Raw genomic sequence first — 26451 nt, forward strand, 5'->3', positions numbered from 1 at the left:
CGTGCTCATGTGTGGTGGATGAAAGGTCTGGTCCTAACACTAATGAACTGATGTTTCCCTTTCTTCATAAAAATATTGAAAGATGTAAAATAGAAAAAAATTACTATCGCAATTGAAAATAGTAATATTAATAAATCGACAGAAAATGGAAGGAATTATCAGCCTACTTTATATAATTTATTAGTCAATCCAATATATATATACCCATATCTGATCATGTGTTAAGATACTATGAATTGCTACACTTATATACCTCACATATATGTCCATTTATGTCTACTGACTTTAAATAAAAAATATTTAAAAAATATATATATATTTTTTAAAGAAAACCCTAATGAACTACATTGGCGGTAAGGAAAAGAATTCATGGATGAACAACTTCTTTATTACAATTAAGAGCGACGTATCGGTGTAGGTACGTGACGGTGTTGGTTGTTTATTATTTTTTCAGCATGATACCTCCCCGAGTTCCACACGCTTATGCCAACGTTGCTGGACTGCTGGATCACGCATGAATAGAAGGCTACCACCTGGTGGAGTGAAGTTCACCACCGCAAAAATGTCATCATCATCAGGTGCACTCTAAAAAAAGGATAAACGCTTATTTGCTCACCTCTTTAAACACCGCATTGTGTTTATTATCTAAACAATGTTTATGTTATATACAATAGTTTAGTTTCTAAACAGTACTGATGTTTACAGTGTAATCACCTAACGTTGTTTAACCAATGTATCACCCTTTTAAACGCAAAAATGTGTATACATTGCTACTTGTGTTTAGGAATCAAACATCCGGCGATAAAACACAAGTAAACAAGTACTGTCAAAGTAGATGTAAACGTGTGTACATCTGATCTCCATGTACTGCACTCTACTACAGGGACCGCCTCCGTGGTCTAATGGTAGAGCGTCCGCCCGGAGAGCGGAAGGTCCGGGGTTCGATCCCCGGCCGCGTCATACCAAAAGACGTTAAAAGATGGTACTTGTTGTTACCCTGTCTGGCGCTCGGCATTAAGGGGCTAAAACAAGGACTGGTTGGCTCGGAGTCAGTATACTGTGTCTGAGTGGGGTATTCATGTAAAACTGCGGCATGGTATCTCAGTGAGCTAGCACTATAAATCGGCATCAGTCCGGACTAGTACAAGCAGCCACACAAACACACACGTACATGCACGTCGCTATGTAAGTGCAATAACCTTGGACGCGACGTTAAACCCGATTTCACCTCACCTCACCTCACTCTACCACACAGAGAGAGATGTTATCACAATTCGGGTATCTATACCCGTTGCTGTAAACAATGCCTGTAAAGGCTATAAAGTAGTGTAAAGAAATACTGGAAAACCGATCACGTGTAAAGCAAAGGTTTGCAATAGTGAAAATAGGAATAATATAATCAGACTAACTGCTGACAACACAAAGTAGAAGTAAAGTAAGTAAAACGGTTTATTCTTATTAGCATAACTATATCATCTTATGTAATAAAGACTATTATAAACACGATGATGACATACCTGGAAACAAGCTCCCTTATTCACAAAGAAAATTAACTGTCGGAAAAGCATCATTATTGTGACAATAGGAATTGTGTATTGCATAGTTATACTTTACCCCCTGAAAAGCAGAACTATTAAAACACACACAATAATTACCAATAAAGCTGTCAGTAGATCAAAGTCGGATGTCTTTTGACACTGAATGCAATGGGCTTTACAGCTTCTGTTCCACGGGTCACAAATTAGTCCAAATGTCAGGAAACTGCACATTCTGTTCAGTGAACATGTTACTTCACTTCACCCAAAACCAATTGCTGTTAGAGGCCAGTAATCTGAGAATACTGTCTTGGATTTGATATCCATATAGTACTCTGCCAGCAGATGGAGCACTGACTTTCTAAATGTTGGACAAGAAGAGAGGTTGACAATTGCATAGGCAGTTGCATCCTTATTCACGAACACCATCAGACAGGGCGAATGTTTCTTGGACACTTTCTGTACAGCCTTGTTTACTTCGTCAGATGAAAAATCCTGAAAAATATCAAATAAACAATTTAACAACTCCAGTGAGAACGAATTGCAAAGTTATAATTTCTTTTTGAAAATATAAGAAGTATAAATAGAGCAATACTTCTCATTTATAAATATGACCTAAAATATGAGTAGACGCGAGTGGCCCAGGCGTCTCAATTCGTTGTGCACAGTTTTGAGTTCGTTGGTTCAAATCCCAGTCCGCTCCGGTTATGTTTCAAGTTTTGTCAGCGGTCAGCACTGTGGGTTTCCTCCTCCCACATTTAGCTGACACGCCGTTATATAACCGGAATAATGTTCAAAGTGGCGTTGAACTCAACTCGCTCACTTACATATGATTTGAAGGGTCACATACAGGACAATAGATGATGCCTTACTTCGTGACCTACCCGGTTGACTGTTAATATTGAAGCGGTTTTTCTACCCATACACGGGAAGGATGAAATATCTGCCTCAAGTCCCTGCGAAAGAACATATTTATGTTGTCATTTAGAGATTTCAACAATAAGACATCAAGCGTCATCACAGGGATTGCCTAAAAGTCGGACCAAGAAAAGTCGGGCCGGGCCGGGCCGGGCCAGCGGGTAATACTAAAAATGGATTGCAGAATAATAAAACGAAACGTGCATATCTAGGCAGATATCAAATGTCCACAAACGTATAGTTTTGTTCATTTAATTGAGTTTGAATCAGAATACATCTTCAACAATGTAATAAACTGATAGTATGACTACATACTGAGAGTCCTCGTAGAAAAATCAGTGTCTTGACTGTGTGTTTTCTTTGATGAGAAAGGTTTCACACCGACCTTAGCGTGTAGGGGTGTGATGTCCTGGGCAGGAAATGACAGTGTTTTGAATACTCTTCTTTCATTAATGAACGTGTTGGGCATCCCTAATTAACCTTTACTAATTCATGTTAAACCAATATTCACGAATGTCATAGGGCTGACACGACACGTATTAATAACTGTCAAAGTACTTCTTAAGTTACTTAACATACTTTACATCTACAGACTAGTATTATATCTACCTATATACCACTTCAGTGTCTCATATTGCGGTAGTCAAAGAAAACGCGGTGCTCAAAGTGAAGCCCTTTTTCCTATACATTCTCAACGTCCTTAAGACGTGATTGGTCTGTGCTCGGTCCGACTTGGCCCGGGCTGTCAAAATCAACTTTGAACACACATATGTATCTTCAAATGTGTTTATAGACTAGTATTATATCTACCTATATATCACTTTATAATGTCATAGTACACCGCATTTAAAGGAAACCGGTCCGTTAAAGTCAAGCACCTTTACCGTATTTTGACAAGCAAATCTCTGTCAAATGTGTTTGCCCCGACTCGACCCCGGCTATCAAAATTAACTTAAAACTCATATATACTGAACCAAATTAAAAACTTCACAATCCTAAAATTTTAACATTTTGACCAGTTATCATTGTGGGCCCTTATTGTGTATTTAAACAGTAATGGCCACGTATTGTCTTCAGATAACACCCGTTTTTGTGCAGGTGAATCGATCAAAATCATGTGCACAGCACTTTAGTGGCAAAAGTGGTTTTTCACGTGCAACTGGTCACGTGGCCATAATACAGCACGTGTTTTCAGCCATACTCGTTAGCAGTCATTAACAAAAAAAGAAAAACACAAGAAAACAAAAGTCTTTACGGCCATTTGTCATGCCACGCCTTTTAAATGTGCAACGTGAACGTGCCATCGGCATATTGCAGACGGGAACGTCCGTAGCTGAAGTCGCAAGGACGATGGGTTGTAGTCGACGTACTGTTTATGATTTACAGACGCGTCTACAGCAAACGGGTACCACCGCTGGTCGACCACGTGTGACGTCACATGCAGAGAATCGTCAGATTGTCTTACGTCACCTCCGTAACCGATTTTTGACGGCTACATCAACCAGAAATGAACTGTTTAGGGGTAGACTGAGTGCGCAAACTGTTCGAAACCGTCTGAAAACTGCTCACCTTCAAGCACGACGGCCATACTGCGAGCCGATTCTGCCATAAAACATTAACACCCTAAACACAGACTTTTTACAGTGTGCTTGTCAATCAATTCTTTCTTTAAGTTTGGGAAGAAAATCATGGCGGCACAGAATTTTGCACAGGTGCATTGTCCTGGTGAATCAACACACATTTAAGGAGTTTTCCTAAAGTTTCACGTAGTTGCCCAAGCAGGTTACCATACAACAACCATTAATTGTCCCACCTTCCGAGAGGAAGTCCAACAGTGCAAAGGATTCCTTTTGAATCCCAGAAAATCGAAGCCATCCCCTTATCATGTGATGGAAGAGACTGTCATCTTCGTCGGAAGAGACGTTAAATGTTACATGTTAGATGCTATGCCTGTCGTTTAGGTTCTACTACACCAAATCAGAACCAGTTTGGACAGTGCGGTTTTCGTAGGGAGCCTTCAGTGCAGATCGAGAGATATCTGCATGCTGTGAATGGAGGATATTCTGTAAGATTTTCATGTCTTTCAAATGTACATCCATCCAGTTTTTAAAACTGACCACGTTTTTCTATATTTAGTACTGTCTTTTTCAACATGATGACTTATGCTGAATATGACCACAGCTATTTTCAAGTAGGTGACATTTGGTGCGAAACTGGGGGTGGTGTGTTTAGCTTCCTGTACTCGGAAAAGGAGCTGGCTAAGCTAGTCATTTTTATTTTTTTATTTCTGCTCTAAGGCCAAACTGTGCACACACGTACATGTAATAGCTGTTGAATGCTTAGTTATTTAAAAAAAAAATATAACGTTACTATAGAAGTCTATGGGAAAACATTTGGTTGTGTGTAACCTGTAGACTCTGTCTGATAGTGGTACTCATATATTATAGTTAAAATCGCTCAACAAAATCAGCTGGCTCTGCTTCAAAAGAACGTAAATCCTCGAGAGATAATGAACCTGGAGCTTTCTGATCAGGAGTCAGAAGTCTTGGAACCAATGTGCAGAAACCTTTGTCATACTCAGTTCATTCCTCCGAATGTTCTCAAACCTCTGAGAGATGCCGACTGTATTGGCTATGTGACGTGTGGTGAGGCGTTGATCATCCATAATCATATCATGTATATTATTACCAGTTTCCGTAGTGGTGGCAGTTGAACGTCTTCCTAGTCTTGGATCATCTTTGAATCTCTTTCTTCCCCTCTTGAACTCCGCTTCCCGCCTCTTAACACTCGGCAGGATCACCATCCACTAAAGGCGCAGCATGTCCGCATGGATGGCTGTTGAAGCTAGTCTTCAGTCGGAGTTACATGGTGACAGCGCGATGCCTGCCTGGTTGTGTATTTGGTTCAAATTCAGCCTGTAAGCATGAAACTATTGTACTTAATGCATTCCAACTGTTGAGGGTGTACTATACGTAATTCGTACGTTTCAGCCATCGCTGATCGTTCTGACCATCAGGATGACAAGATGATTCTATTGTATCAGCTAAATCATTGCAAAGTTGACACGATTTATGGATAACAACTTCTATATTATACTGTTATTGGGACATTTCCTTACACAATGTGTATCCTTTTATCGTTATATTGTTATTGTAATATAATAAAGAGTGAGTGAGTGAGTATGGTTTTACGCCGCTTTTAGCAATATTCCAGCAATATCACGGCGGGGGACACCAGAAATGGGCTTCACAAATTGTACCCATGTCGGGAATCGAACCCAGGTCTTCGGCGTGACGAGCGAACGCTTTAACCACTAGGCTACCCGACCGCAAAAATATAATAAAGAAGTTGTTATCCATAAAATGTGTCTACTTTGTCATCCGTCAACCTCAAAGAAGTGCCTGTCAAAAAAAGCTTAATCATTATTAATTATTGAAAACAGCAAAGGGCTCAAAACGCATCCCTGGCGTACTCCAACATTATAATCGAATTTTCAGAAAGGGAATTATTGCATTTTAACACATGATTGAACATGTTCATGATTACCACTTCATATGTCCGCATTGCCCAGATTGCTAAGTGTCCGGATTATGTAATCAACAAACACAAACTGGGTAACGTGTTGATAAGGGGATAGGCGTGGCCCAGTATAAGGCAGTGCAATTCTCTGCGCAGTGGGGGCGGTCGGGTGGCCTAGTGGTTAAAGCGTTCGCTTGTCACGCCGAAGACCCGGGTTCGATTCCCGACATGGGTACAATGTGTGAAGCCCATTTCTGGTGTCCCCCGCCGTGATATTGCTGGATTATTGCTAAAAGCTGCGTAAAACCATACTCACTCACTCACTCACTCACTCACTCTGTGCAGTGATGCATTTACTATGGATACCAGAATACCCCGTGTTCGTGGGTTCGAATCCCAAATTCGCCCTCATTATATTTCTTGGTTTGTTAGCACCATACTCGTGTTCATAGGTTTTACTTTAGTGGTGACCCGTGAGGAACCGGGGTAGAATAGGTCTTCAGCAACCCATGCTTACCGTGAAAGGCGACTATGCTTTTCGTAAGAGGTGACTTACGGGATCGGGTGGTCAAGCTCGCTGACTTGGTTGAAGCATGTCATCGCATCCCATTTGCGTGGATCGATGCTCGTGATGTCAATCACTGGATTGTCTGGTCCAGACTCGATTATTTACAGACCGCCGTCATATAGCTGGAATATTGCTGAGTGTGGCGTTAAACAACAAACAAATGAAAACAATCACTTGTGGTAAAGTAGAAATGAAAGCAAAACACTTTCCATAAATCAAATGAAACTTCTGCCAAAGTAGAGCCCATTGTACGATTCCGACTATACTGAGGGACAAAAAAAAGTATACCGAGTATTTATGTACATGTGATTAGAAATTATAAGAACTTTTGTCAAATTTGAATAACAAAATACGGCAGCTGAATGTGATGTAAACGTTTTAATGTCTTATTCATATGTTTGGTGTTATTCAGTTACTTAATAGACTTACTGATTCATTGTCTCAACATATGTGCACAATATGTTTTACTTAACTGTCCTATATATTCGGACCTATGGTTGAAGTTTGTTTAGCAATATATTTTAATATTATATAATATCATGTTTTATCCGATGCACAAAAGTTCTTTTTTGTAATGTCTAACAGTGACATAACTGTAATACTACCCAAACCCGATATTATCCCCCGCCACGAAGTGGAAGGGGGATATAGGAATAGGTGTTGTCCGCCCGTCCGTCACGTTTCGTTTCCGGAGCAGAACCCAAAATCCATGACAGATATCTTAACTAAACCAGGCACATAGATAGGTCTAGTGGTAAACTGGTGTGTTTGATAGTTTGGGGATGGAAGTTTCAGGCTTGTTACATGTTAGATCGACGTCTAGCATTGTTATAGGCTCAATGTAAATATATTATGTTATGTTGTCTTTGCTTTGTCTCTGGTATTTAAAATGAATTAATTGTTGAACATAAGGTGACACTTATAAATAAAATAAAATAACTGTCTGTGTGTCCCCCGGGATGTATAGCAGTGTGGCAGCGGCTTACAATATATACTACTCAAAAGAAGTTAAGGATCACCCAAGTTTTCATATTGGTAATGTTAATCTGTGGACACTCCAGGCCGAAATTATGTTCCACATCAACCCGGTGATTTTACTGATGAAAATGAGACGTAATATCATTGCCAACGGAGCCACCCTAAAATGTGACTTCTGGCATTTCATCGCTTTTGACGTCATCACGTGCAAGACGTGTGACTGTTGTTGACCTCAAACCATGGGCAGGATACGCTCACCTTTGCCAATACCTGAAATCATCACTATTTGATAGTGATTCATAAACACATGCTCATGATATAGTCGGACTCGTAAAATCGTCTCTGTGTTTTCTTATGAATATGGAAAGGGTGTTGTCGCTTTTATTAAAATATTAAATCTTTTTTTAAGAAAGTATATTATCATGATTATGAACACATAACGAACTGGCGGATATAACGAACTATTTCTTGGTCCCGTCCATTTGCTGTATATTTGTTGTACATATGCTTATAACGAACTACGGTTATAACGAACTACGGCCATAACGAATTAAAATTAGTGGTTCCTTTGCGTTCATTATAACGGTAGTTTACTCATATGTATTAAGTAACAATTTCCACGTTCTGGCTATCTATCTCACCGGTGCAATATCAAGTTCTTTCGTTTTATTCACTTTTAATTTAAGGTAATTGTATTGACACCCAGTAGCAAATTTAATTATGTCATGTTTTTCAGGTTGTTCACCAGCTAGGACCTCAGCAACCCATGCTTGCAGTAAAAGGCGATGATGCTTGTCGTTTGAGGCGCCTACGGGATCGGGTGGTCAGGCTCGCTGACTTGGTTGATGCATGTCATCGTATCCCAAGTACGTGGATCGATGATCATGATGTCAATCACTGGATTTTCTGGTCCAGACTCGATCATTTACATACCGCCGTCATATAGTTGGAATATTGCTGAGTGAGGCGTTAAACAACAAACAAAAAAATGCGAATATTACAGTAAGGCAATCTGTGGGTTTTGCAATCATTTGTGTACAGAATGAAGAGCACGGGTGGGATTACACAACTTTGTGGCTCTCCAGTGTTGGAAAAGACGGTAGTCGAATTACTATGAGTCACGTGTACAAATTGTTGCCGTTTTGATTTAGAAACGAATTTTGTGAAGTATAATACGAGTGTTTATTTGATATGAAGGACAGCACGTGGGCACATGTTATGGAGTATAACGCACGAGTGTATAGGTTATGAAGTATACTGAACCGCAAAAGAAACGTCACCATGGATAGATTATATGAGAAACCTTAGTTGTCCAATCACCGTAAACATACTTTGAGACATATTAAAAAGATGAAACTTGGCAAAACTTATCTTCAAGGTTGAAATGAAAGTGCCAAATGTTCTTAAAGTGAAACACAACACTAGTCTCTGAGAAAATGGCATCACGAATCAGTATCTCGTGTGTCCGCCATGTGCATTGATGACTGCCGTGCAACGTGGATACATGGAATGGATGTGGCGGTTAATGAAGGCCATAGGCACTTGAGCCCACACTCTGAGGAACGCCTGACGCAGTTCAGCTACAGTTGTCGTCCTTGGTCGGACGTCATTCAACCGTCTTTGAATCTCGTCCCACAGGTGCTCAATGGGATTTAAATCGTGACTGAGGGCAGGCCACTGCATGGTTCTGATGCCATTCTGCTGGAGGAAATCTCTTGTTGCTCTCGCAGTTTGGGCACGGCCGTTATCATGCTGAAACTCGTGCCAAATGAGGTATGGCGTGTGGTCTCAAGACTTGATCAATGTACCGAGCTGCTATGACACCATTGCGTCTCCCTGGACCGATGTTCTTGAAGACCACAGGGCCGATCCTCGGTGCAAAACCAATTCCAACCAACACCATGATGCTTGGACCACCCCCAGGGGCTCTCTCAACAACACAAGCATCCGAATAATCTTCCCCACTGCGTCGCAAGACTCTCTCTCTCTCTGCCTTCTGCTGTTGAGATACCGTAACGGCTCTCGTCTGAGAAGAGGACTCGTCTCCACTGCTGGTGGCGCCAATGCTGGTGCTGTGTTTCTCACTGAAGACGGTCCCGGCGATGACGTGGTGTCGGAATGGGTCCTCGGTGTGGCCTGTGACAGTGGAGTCTACGCGCGGTGTCCGCAATAACGTGTCGCTGGTGTTTCCCCATGGTCTGTCGGGCAGTTTCCGCAACTTGAACAACAGTATCTTGAAGATGCAGTCGCACAATCTGACGACCCTGACGTCGGGTGGTGACCCTTGGTCTTCCACTACGCGGTCGATCATCTCTCGTGTTGGTAGTCTGGTACCGTTGCTGGGGCCTGTATATGGTCCTCACGTGGACTTGAAATGCATTGGCTACTTACCGGGCAGCTTGTCCAGCTTGCAATCGTCCAAGGGGTCGGTTTCGCTGATTTCTTGTCAATCTTGGCATGTGGTAGCAATTCAATAACGAATGAATGTTATCCAATCTGGGTGGATTTTTATCGGGCAAGAAATGGGGGAATGCATGTGCATTTCAGTTTGCACGGAACTCACGTACATCGGGTAACCATGGCTGTTGCCGTTATGCGTTCGGGCGATGGTTTTATTGTCATCTGATTTGGTGTTTTTATCATCGAATTTCATTTTTCCGGACAAGGTGATGTTAAATGTTGGAAACTTTGACAAAAATTAACCAAATTTTTAAATGACAACTTTTCCTGCAATTTTATTTGAGATGACGTTTCTTTTGCGGTTCAGTATATAATACGAGTGTCTATTTGATATGAAGGACAGCACGTGGGCACATATTATGGAGTATAACACACGAATGCATAAGTGATGAAGTATTACACGAGTGTGAAGGTTATTTATGAAATATATAGAGGATATTTCATGTTTCGAGTGAAATATCATGTTTCTCTCATCAAATGACTGGGGGAAAAGAGATATATTCACGAGTGGCGCAGCCACGAGTGAAAGTATCACCTTTTTCCCCGTCACTTTTTTTGTAATGCAGTTGTCTACGGGAAAATTAAACCAGTTCATTACAAATGTTTGTTTGTTGTTTAACGACGCACTCGGCAATATTCCACCTATATGACGGCTGTTTGTAAATAAACGAGTCTGGACCAGACAATCCAGTGATTGACGTTATGAGCATCGATCAACGTAATTGGGATACGATGACATGCATCAACCAAGTCAGCGAGCCTGACCACCCGATCCCGTTAGTCGCCTTTTACGACAAGCATAGTCGCCATTTACGGCAAGCATGGGTTGCTGAAGACCTATTCTACCCCGAATCTTCACGGGTCTCATTACACATTTAAAACCTTGAAACGTAAATTCACCCTACCTGACACACAGGGACAGTTCTCAGTAACACTGTATTTGCGACCTTAAAAGTAGTTTCGTGTTTGCAAAATCTAATAAAATATAAACAAAAGTATCAAAAGTATTTAGGATCACGATAATTCTTTTATCATACATTTCGATATGATTATATACTGAACAACAAAAGTTCCTGTGACATTGAATAAGATTTTATACAAAGTTATGTTTTTTACCAAATCTGAAACAATTTCGGTTTGCAACAGATAAAAGACTCCTGTAAGTGTTCAAGTGGTTTAATTTGCCATACTGACTTCAGAGAATGCGTGATTTCATAAAAAAAACATGAACATGCCAAAATATCAATTTTCAAATCAAAAGCGTGTGTGTCCACCTCTGGTTGCGATGCAAGCAACACATCTTCGTCTCATGGAATGGACCAGGCGTCGCACAAAGTCCTGTGGGATATCTGTCCATATCTGCTGGAGCATGTTTCGAAGTTCCTGGAGTGTCCGTGGAACACTTGGTTGACGTCGAAGGCGCCGATCCATCTCATTCGACATGTGCTCGATTGGTGAGAGATCAGGGGAGCGAGCCGGCCAGGCGATGACATTCGTGTTGTTTTGTTGAAGAGATTCCTGAACAAGTCGAGCAATATGAGGCCTGGGCCATGACGCCGCAAAAACGCTAGAACAACAGGGCCGATGATCTCGTCGCGGTAGCGCTGTCCATTGAGATTTCCCTCTACCACTATCAAGCGGGTCCTCTGTCTTGCTGTAATCCCACCCCATACCATAACGCTGCCGCCCCCGAACCGATCTACTTCCATGACACAATGATTGACGTAACGTTCACCTCGACGTCGGTACACTCGAATCCGTCTATCTCTGTGGCTGAGGTGAAAACGAGACTCGTCAGTGAATAGAACTTGTCCCCACTGCATTGACGCTGTCTGCACCACTGTAGTCGTACTTGACGGTGGTTCCCTGTCAAAATGGGACCTCTGGTGGGTCTTCTGGCGACAATCCCTGCACATCTGAGACGACGACGTACGGTTTGTGAAGGTATTCGTCGAAGGCCAGGGATGCTTCCTGCAGTCACTGTTGCTGGCTGGAATCGATTTCGTAGGAGTGTTGTTCGAATCCAGTTGTCTTGTCGATTATTGGTTATGCGTGGCCTGCCACTCCGAGAATGGTCTCTGACTGCATTCGTCTGTTGCCAACTTTGCCATAAACACCAAATGGTGTTTCTGCGGACGTTAAATTGTCTTGCAACATCACGTTGACTCGATCCTGCTTCAAGCATACCAATGGCCCGCAGACACTCATTTTCGGACAGGCGTGGCATTTCGTAATGTTGAATAATTGCGTAATTTTGTTGTTTTTCTGAGTGGTTGTTGTCAGCACGATGCTAAACAGTGCATAATTATGGAATCCCTTTGACGCACATGTTTTTATACCCATTCTTGGGTAGTGAAATGCATGGGGCTTGCATAAAAGTCAACTTTTGCATGGAATGCATGCTTTTCTGTAGCAGTTGCGTGGACTTGATTCCATACATTTACTCCAATAGTGAAAACCAAACTTTTTACTTGTTCGAAAAATACACTAAAATATTGGTGTCACGGGAACTTTTGTTGTTGAGTATATAAAAAATCAACTTTAACAAAAAATAATCTTGAATACTAGGAGACCGCTGAGAGAAGCGAAAGAATACACGCTGGTCAAGTAACAAAAATGGCGCTTTGCGAAACGAAGAGTTTCGATTGACAGTTTGTTTATGAGAGATTTACAGTTTATAACGAAACATTTTCGAGAGAAGAATAAACGGCTAGAAGTGATATTAACTCCATAAATGACCATTCGTCATTATTTTGTCTTGTCAATGTGGACTGTCATTTTATCCGAAAAATAATGTTATGAAGTATAACACGAGTGTAAATGTTATGAAGTATAACACGAGTATAAATGTTATGAAGTATAACACGAGTGTACGAGGTTCAATTGTAAGTCTAATAAAGTATAACACTAGTGTATAGATCATTATGTATAATACGATTATATATGTAATGAAGTATGTACGAGTGTACATGTTATAAAGTATAAAACGAGTGTACAGGTTATGAAGTATAATATGAGTGTACGAGGTTCGATTGAAAGTCTAATAAAGTATAACACTAGTGTATAGATCATTATGTATAATACGATTATATATGAGATGAAGTATGTACGAGTGTACATGATATAAAGTATAAAACGAGTGTACAGGTTATGAAGTATAATATGAGTGTATCCATGTATGTGGTGAAGTGTATAAAACGAGTGTACAGGTTATGAAGTATAATATGAGTGTATCCATGTATGTGGTGAAGTGAATAAAACGAGTGTACAGGTTATGAAGTATAATATGAGTGTATCCATGTATGTGGTGAAGTGTATAATACGAGTGTACAGGTTATGAAGTATAATATGAGTGTATCCATGTATGTGGTGAAGTGTATAATACGAGTGTACAGGTTATGAAGTATAATATGAGTGTATCCATGTATGTGGTGAAGTGTATAATACGAGTGTACAGGTTATGAACGATTTTCAAAAAAAGTGTGCAACGAAGTAAATATGAGTGACGCATCAGTTGTCAGTGGCAAACACTTTAACGCATTTCAATGGTCTGCATTATGTAATCAGCTACTCCTTTATCAACGCATTTCAGTGGTCTGCATTATGTAATCAGCTACTCCTTTATCAGCGCATTTCAATGGTCTGCATTATGTAATCAGCTACTCCTTTATCAACGCATTTCAATGGTCTGCATTATGTAATCAGCTACTCCTTTATCAACGCATTTCAGTGGTCTGCATTATGTAATCAGCTACTCCTTTATCAACGCATTTCAATGGTCTGCATTATGTAATCAGCTACTCCTTTATCAACGCATTTCAATGGTCTGCATTATGTAATCAGCTACTCCTTTATCAGCGCATTTCAGTGGTCTGCATTATGTAATCAGCTACTCCTTTATCAACGCATTTCAATGGTCTGCATTATGTAATCAGCTACTCCTTTATCAACGCATTTCAGTGGTCTGCATTATGTAATCAGCTACTCCTTTATCAACGCATTTCAATGGTCTGCATTATGTAATCAGCTACTCCTTTATCAACGCATTTCAGTGGTCTGCATTATGTAATCAGCTACTCCTTTATCAACGCATTTCAATGGTCTGCATTATGTAATCAGCTACTCCTTTATCAACGCATTTCAGTGGTCTGCATTATGTAATCAGCTACTCCTTTATCAACGCATTTCAGTGGTCTGCATTATGTAATCAGCTACTCCTTTATCAACGCATTTCAGTGGTCTGCATTATGTAATCAGCTACTCCTTTATCAACGCATTTCAATGGTCTGCATTATGTAATCAGCTACTCCTTTATCAACGCATTTCAATGGTCTGCATTATGTAATCAGCTACTCCTTTATCAACGCATTTCAATGGTCTGCATTATGTAATCAGCTACTCCTTTATCAACGCATTTCAATGGTCTGCATTATGTAATCAGCTACTCCTTTATCAGCGCATTTCAATGGTCTGCATTATGTAATCAGCTACTCCTTTATCAGCGCATTTCAGTGGTCTGCATTATGTAATCAGCTACTCCTTTATCAACGCATTTCAGTGGTCTGCATTATGTAATCAGCTACTCCTTTATCAACGCATTTCAATGGTCTGCATTATGTAATCAGCTACTCCTTTATCAACGCACTTCAATGGTCTGCATTATGTAATCAGCTACTCCTTTATCAACGCATTTCAATGGTCTGCATTATGTAATTAGCTACTCCTTTATCAGCGCATTTCAGTGGTCTGCATTATGTAATCAGCTACTCCTTTATCAACGCATTTCAATGGTCTGCATTATGTAATCAGCTACTCCTTTATCAACGCATTTCAATGGTCTGCATTATGTAATCAGCTACTCCTTTATCAGCGCATTTCAATGGTCTGCATTATGTAATCAGCTACTCCTTTATCAACGCATTTCAATGGTCTGCATTATGTAATCAGCTACTCCTTTATCAGCGCATTTCAATGGTCTGCATTATGTAATCAGCTACTCCTTTATCAGCGCATTTCAGTGGTCTGCATTATGTAATCAGCTACTCCTTGATCAGCGCATTTCAGTGGTCTGCATTATGTAATCAGCTACTCCTTTATCAACGCATTTCAATGGTCTGCATTATGTAATCAGCTACTCCTTTATCAGCGCATTTCAATGGTCTGCATTATGTAATCAGCTACTCCTTTATCAACGCATTTCAGTGGTCTGTATTATGTAATCAGCTACTCCTTTATCAACGCATTTCAATGGTCTGCATTATGTAATCAGCTACTCCTTTATCGACGCATTCCAATGGTCTGCATTATGTAATCAGCTACTCCTTTATCAACGCATTTCAATGGTCTGCATTATGTAATCAGCTACTCCTTTATCAACGCATTTCAATGGTCTGCATTATGTAATCAGCTACTCCTTTATCAACGCATTTCAATGGTCTGCATTATGTAATCAGCTACTCCTTTATCAACGCATTTCAATGGTCTGCATTATGTAATCAGCTACTCCTTTATCAGCGCATTTCAGTGGTCTGCATTATGTAATCAGCTACTCCTTTATCAACGCATTTCAATGGTCTGCATTATGTAATCAGCTACTCCTTTATCAGCGCATTTCAATGGTCTGCATTATGTAATCAGCTACTCCTTTATCAGCGCATTTCAATGGTCTGCATTATGTCATCAGCTACTCCTTTATCAACGCATTTCAATGGTCTGCATTATGTAATCAGCTACTCCTTTATCAGCGCATTTCAATGGTCTGCATTATGTAATCAGCTACTCCTTTATCAACGCATTTCAATGGTCTGCATTATGTAATCAGCTACTCCTTTATCAGCGCATTTCAATGGTCTGCATTATGTAATCAGCTACTCCTTTATCAGCGCATTTCAATGGTCTGCATTATGTAATCAGCTACTCCTTTATCAGCGCATTTCAGTGGTCTGCATTATGTAATCAGCTACTCCTTTATCAGCGCATTTCAATGGTCTGCATTATGTAATCAGCTACTCCTTTATCAACGCATTTCAATGGTCTGCATTATGTAATCAGCTACTCCTTTATCAACGCATTTCAATGGTCTGCATTATGTAATCAGCTACTCCTTTATCAAAGTCTTAAGGGTGTCGTGCCGGGTTCGCGAAAATCCAATTTTCTCTAGTATCAGTAAAGCGAAAACCCAAGTTTGGGTATTTGTCCTACGAAGGCGAAAATGAGTAATTGCTATAAAAACACCGGATTACCGTAGTTTAGATTAGCGCCCGTGCTGTTACAAACAGAGGAGAGGAGAGGAGAGGAGAGGAGAGGAGATTTACTAGAGAGTCGTTTCGTAAAAAAATAATACAGTTGGATGTTTAAACACAGGAGAAGAGATGATCAGTTTCTTAATTGAACAAACAATTAGTTTCTTAGTTGATATGGGTTATGATACCGATGGGTTTAGAGGAGAATACATACAGTATGTATTTAATGGTATATATAAAGATTGCAACTTATTTATCCATTTGGCCAAATTGGTGTCACATTTACACGGACGGATCTTCACAGGTACCACACAACCAACTAAAACCACACAATCCTTCCGACTCCCAAACAACCAATCAATATTCACGGCAGAACTAATGGGCATGGCCTCAGCCCTCCATAGTCAAGAATCCAAAAACCACAATAAAATCCTAATACTTACCGACTCCCTAAGTGGACTGCAAGCCCTCCAAAACAAAAATACCAAAAACCGACCTAAATTAATAAATCTAATACTTAAAAGCTCCAACGACCTAACTAACGCAGGCAAACAAATAACCTTCTTGTGGATACCCGCCCACGTAGGAATATACGGTAATGAAAACGCCGATAGGGCAGCTAAACTATCCCTCAAAATCCCAGAAATAAGCTTAAACTTACCCATTTCAAAATCAGAAATTAAAAGCGTAAATAAGCAAAAAATCACCAAACAATGGCATAACCTATATCTAAACTCAAATAGCCAAATCAAAAAAGTACTCAGCAAACCACTAACCAAAACAAACATTCTCCATCCATCAAAAAAAATCGACAGAGTAATCACTAAACTCCAAACAGGACACACCAACCTAAATAACCACCTAAAAAAAAAAAAAAAACATACTACAGGTAACTGCCCACACTGCAAACAACTAGAAACCCCAGAACACGCACTCATCTACTGCACACACTACCTAACACATTGAACCGCATTACAAACCACCCTCAATCTAAACAAGGCTCTCACTCTAGAAGCAATACTAAACCAACAAAATAAACTAGAAAACTTCAAGGCCTTAGGCGTATTCTTAATCAAAACGGAACTAATAAAACGCATCTAAAAACACTATAATCCACCAAATCAAAATTACATAAACACACAAACATCCACCATGCCCAGCTCCCTTAGTTCTCCTCCCCTACCCCATCGGCATCTATTCCAAATCTCAAAATTCCCAAATTCTATATAAGCAACCCCTAAAGCCCCCTCTTGGGTTGCACAGACCACTTTCGCCCCTTTCGGAAACACATAAAATGGCCTAGCCGGGCCCGTGTGCGAAATACGCATCAGTCGGAAAGCGCACGTTAAATCTCAAAAGTAAGTAAGTAAGTAATTTATCTATGTCCAAAATGGCTAATGCACAAGTTCGAGTGACCATGGTTGATACCGTGCGAGGTGGTCAGCACTTGTTTTATGAGGGATTCAAGTTTCGTTGTCAGAAAACGGTCCGTGAGAAGAAGTATTGGAACTGCGTTGTTGCTGCCTGCAGACCGTCGGTGATCACTGAAAACGGCATTCTTCAAGCGGCTTTGCAGGTAAGAAAATAATGCACATGATGATGCCTGAGATCTGGAACCATTTTGGTAACCAAGGGCATCGCACTAACAATAACGTCGAGGGGTGGAATCACAAACTCAACAAACTTGCCAGGAAGAGCCATCCGAACATTTTTGAAGTTGTTACGCTATTTCAAAGAGAACAATCCAACGAAGAAGTCGCCATTCAACGAATTGGAGCCCTTGGAGTCTTACGTGCATACGCATGGTTAAGGGGTATTCACACGGTACAACCAGTTGTATACAACTTGTTGCATGCAATAAATTGTGTACAACTAGTTGTACCGTGAGAATGCCCCTTCATGCACATACTTATCGCAATACAAACACACGTTTCTTCTGGGACAGAAGTTATCAGCAGAATTCCATGGTTAACCCCCGTATTGGCAAGTTACTCTTGGAGATTCGCCGTACGATTGGCCTGTTTGCCTGGATCACCGTATCACAGGCCATAAGTGGGTGTGAAGTGAAAACTAAATCCTAAAATATCTTCAACATTTACACAAATCAGATTTTCATGACCAGATAAGATATCTCCACGTGGCGTTTTCGTAAGACGACAAAAAATTCAAAGCTCCACGAATTCCTTATCGTCAGTGTCGAGATGGCCTGCACAGGAATCCATCATTTAATATTAAAGTGGTGGCGGTGGCTGGGGAATTTAAGACATGTTTAATTTTTCAGTCACTGCAGAGAGAGAGGGGGCGAAGGATTTTTTAAATATCACAACACATTATTTTAAGGACAATCAGCATGTCCAGAGAATAATTATTTTTCAGATTTATTGATTATTTTTTGTTTCACAGCGTCATAATTACTCAAGAAAATGTCACCCCTAGCATGGCCTTGTGAATCAATGACCTTCACATCAATTAACTGGGAACGTCAAATAGCAACATCAACAAATACGTCTTCTACCAGTTCATGGGCATAAATTCTGGGGAGGTATAATTACACTTTGTGAGTTGTCGTTTCATGAAACAATACATATTGTCTTCTCGCTGTCTAAAGAACGCTGCTATCCTCCCCAGCCCGCTGTTGGTGAGCAGCAGCGTGTCACAATGACTCAGCGCTTCCTGGTCCAGTATCACCTTCCGGAAGCCGTCACATCTAGGGGCCTTGTCCACATGCGCAATGACACCCGGAAGTGTTACAGAATTATTTGGGAAACGTCTAAGGCTCTCCTTTCTTATATTTTCTGAATCTGTTGACACAAATATTTTATATTTTGACGTATCGTTAAACTGTTCCAGAAATGTCCATATTGTTTTCACACTTTTATCATCGTTTCTTGTCTCACTATCATTTGGAATGCTTGGATTCTTCCCCATACGAATCTGTGCACAAATAAGAGAGTAATTCCTTGGAACGAGAGATAGGAATTTATCCAGATCCTTTTGCAAAGGATCCTTTAAACGAAACAACGTCCTCCACGATCTGGCATAGACCTCACCAAGAGAAGCGTTCACAATCCACCCTAGACTCTTCCTGTGTATATAATTCTTTTTCAGATATCGAACAAAATCTGTGTTGAGAGTGAGGTATGTTATCTTTTCTGTGAAAATTTTGCTGACGTCCGCAGTTGCCATTTTCTGTCGTAAAGGATGTGCCAAACTGTTGAGCTTTTTTAACGTCTGCGATTTGAGTTTGTGAATCTCTGGACTGACTATCCAGTCCACCTCGTTTGGGCGAAGAAAGTTCGACAACTCGCAAGGTTTGTTCATCTCTATGCCGAATCCACGGCCCGTCATTACCGACATCACGTAACCAGCAACGATACCCTTCTGACGATCTGCATACCCGCCGCATTCATGACCTTTCAAGCACTTGTAAATTATATATTCAGGAGATGACTGTTTGATGCCTGGAAGAGGCTGTTCTTTTTGGTCGTGAGCAAGCATGGGCTGATCTGGCATAGAGAGATTTGACATTGTGATACGCATCTGATTATTCGTCACTGCCACGCTGTAGATGACTACGACGACGGCGACCGTGACGACACTGACGACAACGACGTAACGGGACATGCACTGCGATGACATGAGAAATAAGATTGTTAAGTAACAACGGAACAGACCCATCATGAATCTGCTGATGGAAAGAAACAAGGCCACGGATGTAAAACATCTCACGTCATTTCACATATGATGTAAGACACCAGAAGCTTTGTTAATTCTTTTGAACTTAGGGTCAAGTCGTCCAGTCGTCTAAGGCGCCGCAATTCGCCAGAAACATATGATTGTGGGTTCGAATCCCTGTTCGTCTCGATTATGTTTTTTAGGTTTGTCCGCACCATACCCGTGCTCGTGAGTTTCACCAAATTGGTAAACGTATGCATTACTTTCCTCCCTGACACGCCGTGATATAACTGGAATACTGTTCAAAGCCGGCGTTAAACCTAACTCACTCACTTACTCTAAAAGACGGGATATTTTTCGGCCACTTCTTCAAACCAAATATTTCTTTTCACACAAACACGCTTTTCACGACATCAAACATGTGCAGCGAACACGTGTTGTTATTGTTTATATTAATTTTCCCCATATTTTCGGGTACAAGTTATTTTTTATTCCCTCAGAATATCAAAAGGATTGTCCCTAAGAAATCATTTCGTTGCAATGATAGGGCGCGTCTTGTATTGAACAGAACACAAGCAACGCTGTGTTCCCTTATTTCTTTCCATCAGTATATATCAATCCCATAATCACACTATATGTTTACATTACCCAGTGTCAACGGATTACATACTTATGAGACCGCCTCCGTGGTCTAGTGGCAGAGCGTCCGCCCGGAGAGCGGAAGGTACGGGGTTCGATCCCCGGCCGCGTCATACCAAAAGACGTTAAAAGATGGTAGTTGTTGTTACCCTGTCTTGCGCTCGGAGTCAGTATACTGTGTCTGAGTGGGGTATTCATGTAAAACTGCGGCATGTTATCTCAGTGAGCTAGCACTATAAATCGGCATCAGTCCGGACTAGTACAAGCAGCCACACAAACACACACACGTACACACACGTACATGCACATACAGATCACCATCTCAGTCGTCGCTCCCGACACCCACGAGGTCATGTCTTGTTTGTAATACGTGAAGAAAATGTTAATATTTATAATTGATACAATTATATAAAAGATATACCCAAGTCCGAACGCTGAAATACCTTTTTCCATGACACCTTCACTCTTTCTGACCTTGATCCAATCATCCGGGAGATATTCCTCTTTGAGTATATGGTAAACTCTCCACTCGAGCGCACCGAATATTATAAAGTTGATAACATCAGGGTTGTGGAGCCTTGTCCTTGACCCTGCTGTGTGCACGAGTAAAGATAATAGCTGGCTCAACGTCCGTGTGCTCCCAGTGATAGCGACGACCATTGTATGACCTCTTGACTGAAACCAGGCTATCTTGGGCTGGGCTCATATTATAGTCCTGTGCACATCGAAAATGTCAAAGATGGATGATATTGCTTATCGCTATAGCTGCGGTGAGGGGATGGTCGTTTATTATAACTGGTAATCCAGTTAAAACATCTCACAAAAAGCGTTTAATTGAGACAAGAAGGCTTTGCACAGAATTTGGGCAAACATATTTGGTTTGTTACAGGTAGAGAGGGTTTAAGCATGTTGTGCACGTGCAGGTCATGACGATGAATTTGACTACACTCCCGTGGACACACGTTTTGCTCATGAGACTATGGCGAGGTCGGTGTGACAAGTCGATACCAGAATTCTCTAAAAGTCGTTTGATAGAAGTTAATTACAAATAAATAAACATGTCAAAGCTAGGTAAGCATGGCCAAATCCATCTTCCCGAGGCAAGGGAGTTAACTGACTATAAAAGTCCACTTTCCACCCTTACCAAACTAGGCTGGAAGTATGGAGTTATATCATGGCTGGACAAACGAGTCTATGTATAGTCCAATCAAAATTGCGTAACGAAATACTAGTATTAATCCGGTTCGTAAACTACCGTGCAGATTTCTGTCGATTGCAGGAATTGCAAAGCTTGTGCACCGTCAACTTAGCGTCAACATTCATATTTTTAATCAAGGTGCTCACGTGATTTGATGCTCTTCGCGAATTAAGACTACTTTTATTACGATATAGATCTTGATTTATGGATCAGATCGTCTTCACTGGGCGCCCCCATTTTGTTTGAAACAAATGCAAGTGATATGAGAGGTGGAATCTGATTGGTCAATAGAAGGGACATAACTGTCTCGTAATAGCAACTGGTGGCTCCGCTGTCGAGCTCAGACATTCAGTAGTGTCATAAATTACATGGAGAAAGAATATACAAATAAATCGAAAGCATTGTCAAAAGCTAGCACAGGTCACACTGGTCTGTCTGTGTCTACGCTAAAGCGCGCCAGAGCGGAAGGTATTGCTCGTGACAAAAGAGGGAGTAGTAAGTCGCGAAATCCAGTGATCAAATCCCAACTTGACGATTTCGACAAGTGCGCTGTTCTCCAATTTGTACACAATTCGTATGTAGTACGAAAACAACTGCCAACTATATGCAGTATCTGTGACATGATCAAAACTGATTTGAATTATGACGGTTGCAGAGAAAGCTTATGGTTATCTCTGAAACGTGGGATATAGATGGAGTAAAACGCAGTCAAATCGTAAGGTGTTAATGGAACGGAAAGATGTGGTTGCAAAGCTCATTCTTCCCCGCCCTGAAGGCGGGGAAGTATACGGGAAACGTTAATTTTGTAGCATGTTTGTCGACATGTTGGTTTATTTGAAATTTCAAGCCACGCATTTACGGAAACAAAACATACAAATCATGTGCGTGGAATGTTGATGCTATTCTTTTCCAGCAATAAGAGATACTTCAAAATCGTCTTTATGTAGTTAATTGATACATCCGACCGTTTCTGGTCATTAGCTGACATTATTAAACCATCCATGTGTAATCCGATGTCCTTTTTTCCTCAAGGACTTATTTTCTGATTTTCACGGTGTATACAAAAGAAGAACTGTACTCCGGAGATCGTAAATAACAGCATATAATACAAAGTATGTTCTGAATATGCCTATTCATGAACAACGACGACATCTCAATTTAAATGTAATATGGCTGAAATCCACATTCGACATACCACACTTTTGATTGTTTGGATGCTTATGTTCACTGTAAATATTTGGAATAGTTATATTCCGAATTTTGAATTAACCCAGTCCCCCGTGTTTTTTTTAATCAGTGCACCGCACACAGCCACATGTGACACGTTTGGTAGCAAAGTCAAAGCAAAATCGGAGTAGTGTGTCGGCGAATTTGCATCAAGGCTGTAGTATTTTTCAACCGTTTAATGGAATTCAATGTACAAGCCGTAGCTCTGGTCACTCATATATTTTGTGCCCCATGACTCAAATCTATTTGCGTCTGTACCGTGTTTTCATAGGATCATTTCATCAATCAATATTGATATCCCCGTCACTTTTGGTAACTTTTAATGATGTCTCCATTTTTACGGATTTTGATTCGTATGCATTATTTGACTCTCATCAGCGGAATGGTTTGGGTCAGACTGATCCGAATGGAGCGGGTTTACTTCAGTTTAGTAGTATGGATGAATTGTTATGTTACATCTTAACAGTATATCAGGTGACTATGCTTGTCGTAAGAGGCGACAAACGGGATCGGATAGTCAGGCTTTGGTTGATGCATGGCATCGATCCCAATTGCGTGAATCGATGCTCATGATAATAAGCACTCGATTGTCTGGTCCAGACTCGATTATTTACAGACCGCCGTCATATAGCTGGAATATTGCTGAGTGCACCGTTAAACGACAAACCAATCAATCATCATCAAATGAACTCAAACCAGTCATTGTTACAAGTAAACCACATTCCACAACAGTTACTGACACTGGATAAAAAAACAGTACATAGAAAAACCCAAGTAACTCAACTCATCATGATCACAAGTACTATTCTTTGAAAGAAAGAAATACAAAAAAGAAACTGACCAAAAAACGTAATACAAGAGACGAGGAATCTCCGTTATTGATTAGTCCCGGTATTGAAATGTTCTCCAACTACGTGATAATATTTTGAGTATGTGCATCTGTGGTTGTGACAAAAAGACCTTATCTAGTATGACTTTTTTGCCATATGGAGCCCTTAGTATTTTCGTTTACATTATAATAACCAAATGCCAAGTGTAAAAAGAATCTGATCTATTGTTTGAGTATGTGCATCTGCCAATGTTGTTGGCAGTTTTGATACCATTTCCACATGTTTACATTTTTGCCAGAAATCGCTTCCATTTCCTTCGATCTACTTTTTAAATAAAGACCCAGCTTGCCGTAAGAGGCGACGAACAGGATTGGGTAGTCAGGCTCGCCGATTTGGTCGATGCATAACATCATATTCCAGTTGCATAGTTCGATGCTCTTGGTGTCAATCACTGGATGATCTGGTCCAGACTGGATTATTTACAGACCGCCGTCATATGGCTGGAATACTGCTGAGTGCGGCGTTAAACAAGAAACTATTTTTAAATAGACCTACCCTATGCAATTGTATCAACTCTATTGCCCAATACTCAAAATAAATTTAAAAAGATTTCCACAACAGCGTTGTGTTATTTGTTGTTAATATAATTATGCTCCTTCATGCCTTTCAGTAATATCATAATTATGCGTTTTTGAGGCATCACATATGGCGGGGAACTTTGATGCTTTGCATCAATGTTCTCTTGTGTAGTACTTACGTGCAATAAGAACATACCGAGATGAGAACCGGCCAATCATCTTTATAGATGGAACGTGGTTGCCTGTGCAACACACCCTCCCAACATGTTGGCAGTTGCAGGGTGATATGGCTATAGGTGGGGTTCAATCCCCGCCCGGGGCCGGACCTCGGCTGATCATTGGATAAGACCAAACACACTGCTTATATTTGATGCAAAACTCAAAACATGTGATTATCATGACGAGTTAAATTTTGATAATTTCTCGAAATGGTTGAAGGAAAAACTGATCCCCAACATTACACTCAAATCCGTCACTGTCACTGTACAACGCGCCATATCATAGCAGGCAAGTGGATAATATATCCAACAACCGCTAACCGAAAGGATGAACTATTGGCATGAAAGCAAAGGCATGATATTGCGTTTGACGACAAGAAGCTCAAAGCCGAACTGCTGTTTCTTGCAAAATCTAACAAATCTGGTCCGGGTACCGAGGAGATACCGTCCTAAAACAACATGGACATGCTTTTCTGCGTCTACCACCTTACCATGCAGATTTAAACCCAATTAAGTTGATTTAGGCTACTGAGAATTTTGTGGTTTCCAAATAAAACTGGCAGTTCCCAAAAACATCGATTCGAGCTTCATGTGAAGAACGAATGTCTGCAATCGGTGCCAAGGAATGGTTAGAATGTCGTAGCATGTCCGATGTGTAGAAGATGGCTACAGGCAATGGGGAATAGGGGTTGAAAGAGAAATAAACAGCATCATTGTCAAACTTGTCTGACGAGTTGATCAGATATAGAAATAGCGTCAGAATGTGAAGACTAGTGCTATGATTATCCAGTTATCTCTATATTAATTCAGCAAGCAATATTACGTTTCCAGTATGCTGAAACCCCATAAACAATCACATGGGATTAATTAAGGAGCATGTCATTGAGTCAACTATCACTATGTTAAGGTATCAACCTTCAAAAGCATTTAATGAATGACATGACACTATTCATTACTGCTCTCTGGGGTTAAAAACGTATTCCATTTTACAGCAAATGAATTCCCTTTATTGTCACGATACTTCTCAACTGTTGTTTATATATGCAAATTTGCTGCCACCGTTTTCACAGTCATCGGGTACCTCACATCAGCGCGTAGTATTATGTGCTACCAAACACGCCACTAGAACTCGTTGTTAGCCGAGACAGGACACGCACATATCCATCGTACTACTTGTCGCGGACCATCCGCTACCCCTTTCTTCACAATGTTACGCGGCAGTGGGCGGACCTCATACATAGCCGTACGGGGACAATCGTCAGGTCACAACTTAACTTATCTTGGCTTACCAGCATATATGTGTGCGTGCGTGCGTGCGTGCGTGCGTGCGTGCGTGCGTGCGTGCGTGCGTGCGTTCGTTCGTTTGTGTGTGCGTGTTGTTTGTAAGATGGGTCTTAGGACTGTATCAGATGTTTGGTGGAATTTGTCTGTGTTGAGTCTGATTGTCTAGTCGTCTAAGGTGCATTAGGCTTACATAATTACGTCCCTTGTCGCGCCAGAATCCGCTTGCCGTAGGTTCGAATCTCAGATTCGACCTAGTTATGATCCATTGTCCATCAGTACCGTCCCCAAGTCGTGGCTTCATCACATCGTAAACGTCTTTGGGTTTTCTTCACGCTCACTCACTCACTCACTCAATGTCGCAGAAATCAGGTCCGTAAATTGTAGATAAATTATAACCCATCTGTTAGTGTGTTTTGAGACCCGGGGTAGAATGTGTGCCCAGCATCCCATTGTAGGTCGCAAGAGGCGACGGAATTGGGCAACCCGTGAAGACCCGTGTAAAAATTGATTTTAAGAAACCAAAATTGTCGTAAGAGGCGACGAACGAGATGATTCATACGTGTCATCGTTTCCCAGTTGCGA

At 40.8% G+C, this 26451-nt stretch overlaps 1 protein-coding gene across 7 annotated transcripts; it reads right to left on the reverse strand.

Annotated features, from left to right (window-relative positions):
- Positions 1–524: 524 nt before the first annotated feature.
- On the reverse strand, positions 525–21225 carry LOC124112502. 7 transcript variants are annotated; one of them, XR_006857618.2, is made up of 5 exons: positions 20978–21221; positions 5142–5368; positions 2420–2491; positions 1656–2030; positions 525–585 (listed from the first exon to the last, which is right to left on the reverse strand). XR_006857618.2 is itself a non-coding variant. In XM_046472649.2 (3 exons), exons 1-3 carry the CDS (start codon positions 21020–21022, stop codon positions 1797–1799), a joined length of 363 nt encoding a protein of 120 aa, XP_046328605.1. In that variant the 5' UTR covers positions 21023–21225; the 3' UTR covers positions 1440–1796. The 7 variants fall into 7 exon arrangements, 3 of the variants coding, with proteins under 3 accessions (XP_046328605.1, XP_046328607.1, XP_046328602.2); XR_007221724.1 differs by lacking the exon at positions 525–585 and having other exon boundaries at positions 1451–2030; positions 2408–2491; positions 20978–21225; XR_007221722.1 differs by lacking the exon at positions 525–585 and having other exon boundaries at positions 1453–2030.
- Positions 21226–26451: the final 5226 nt, after the last annotated feature.

Source organism: Haliotis rufescens, unplaced genomic scaffold (genome assembly GCF_023055435.1).
Source record: "Haliotis rufescens isolate VD_foot unplaced genomic scaffold, xgHalRufe1.0.p SCAF_17, whole genome shotgun sequence".
Classification (NCBI taxonomy): Eukaryota; Metazoa; Mollusca; class Gastropoda; order Lepetellida; family Haliotidae; genus Haliotis; species Haliotis rufescens.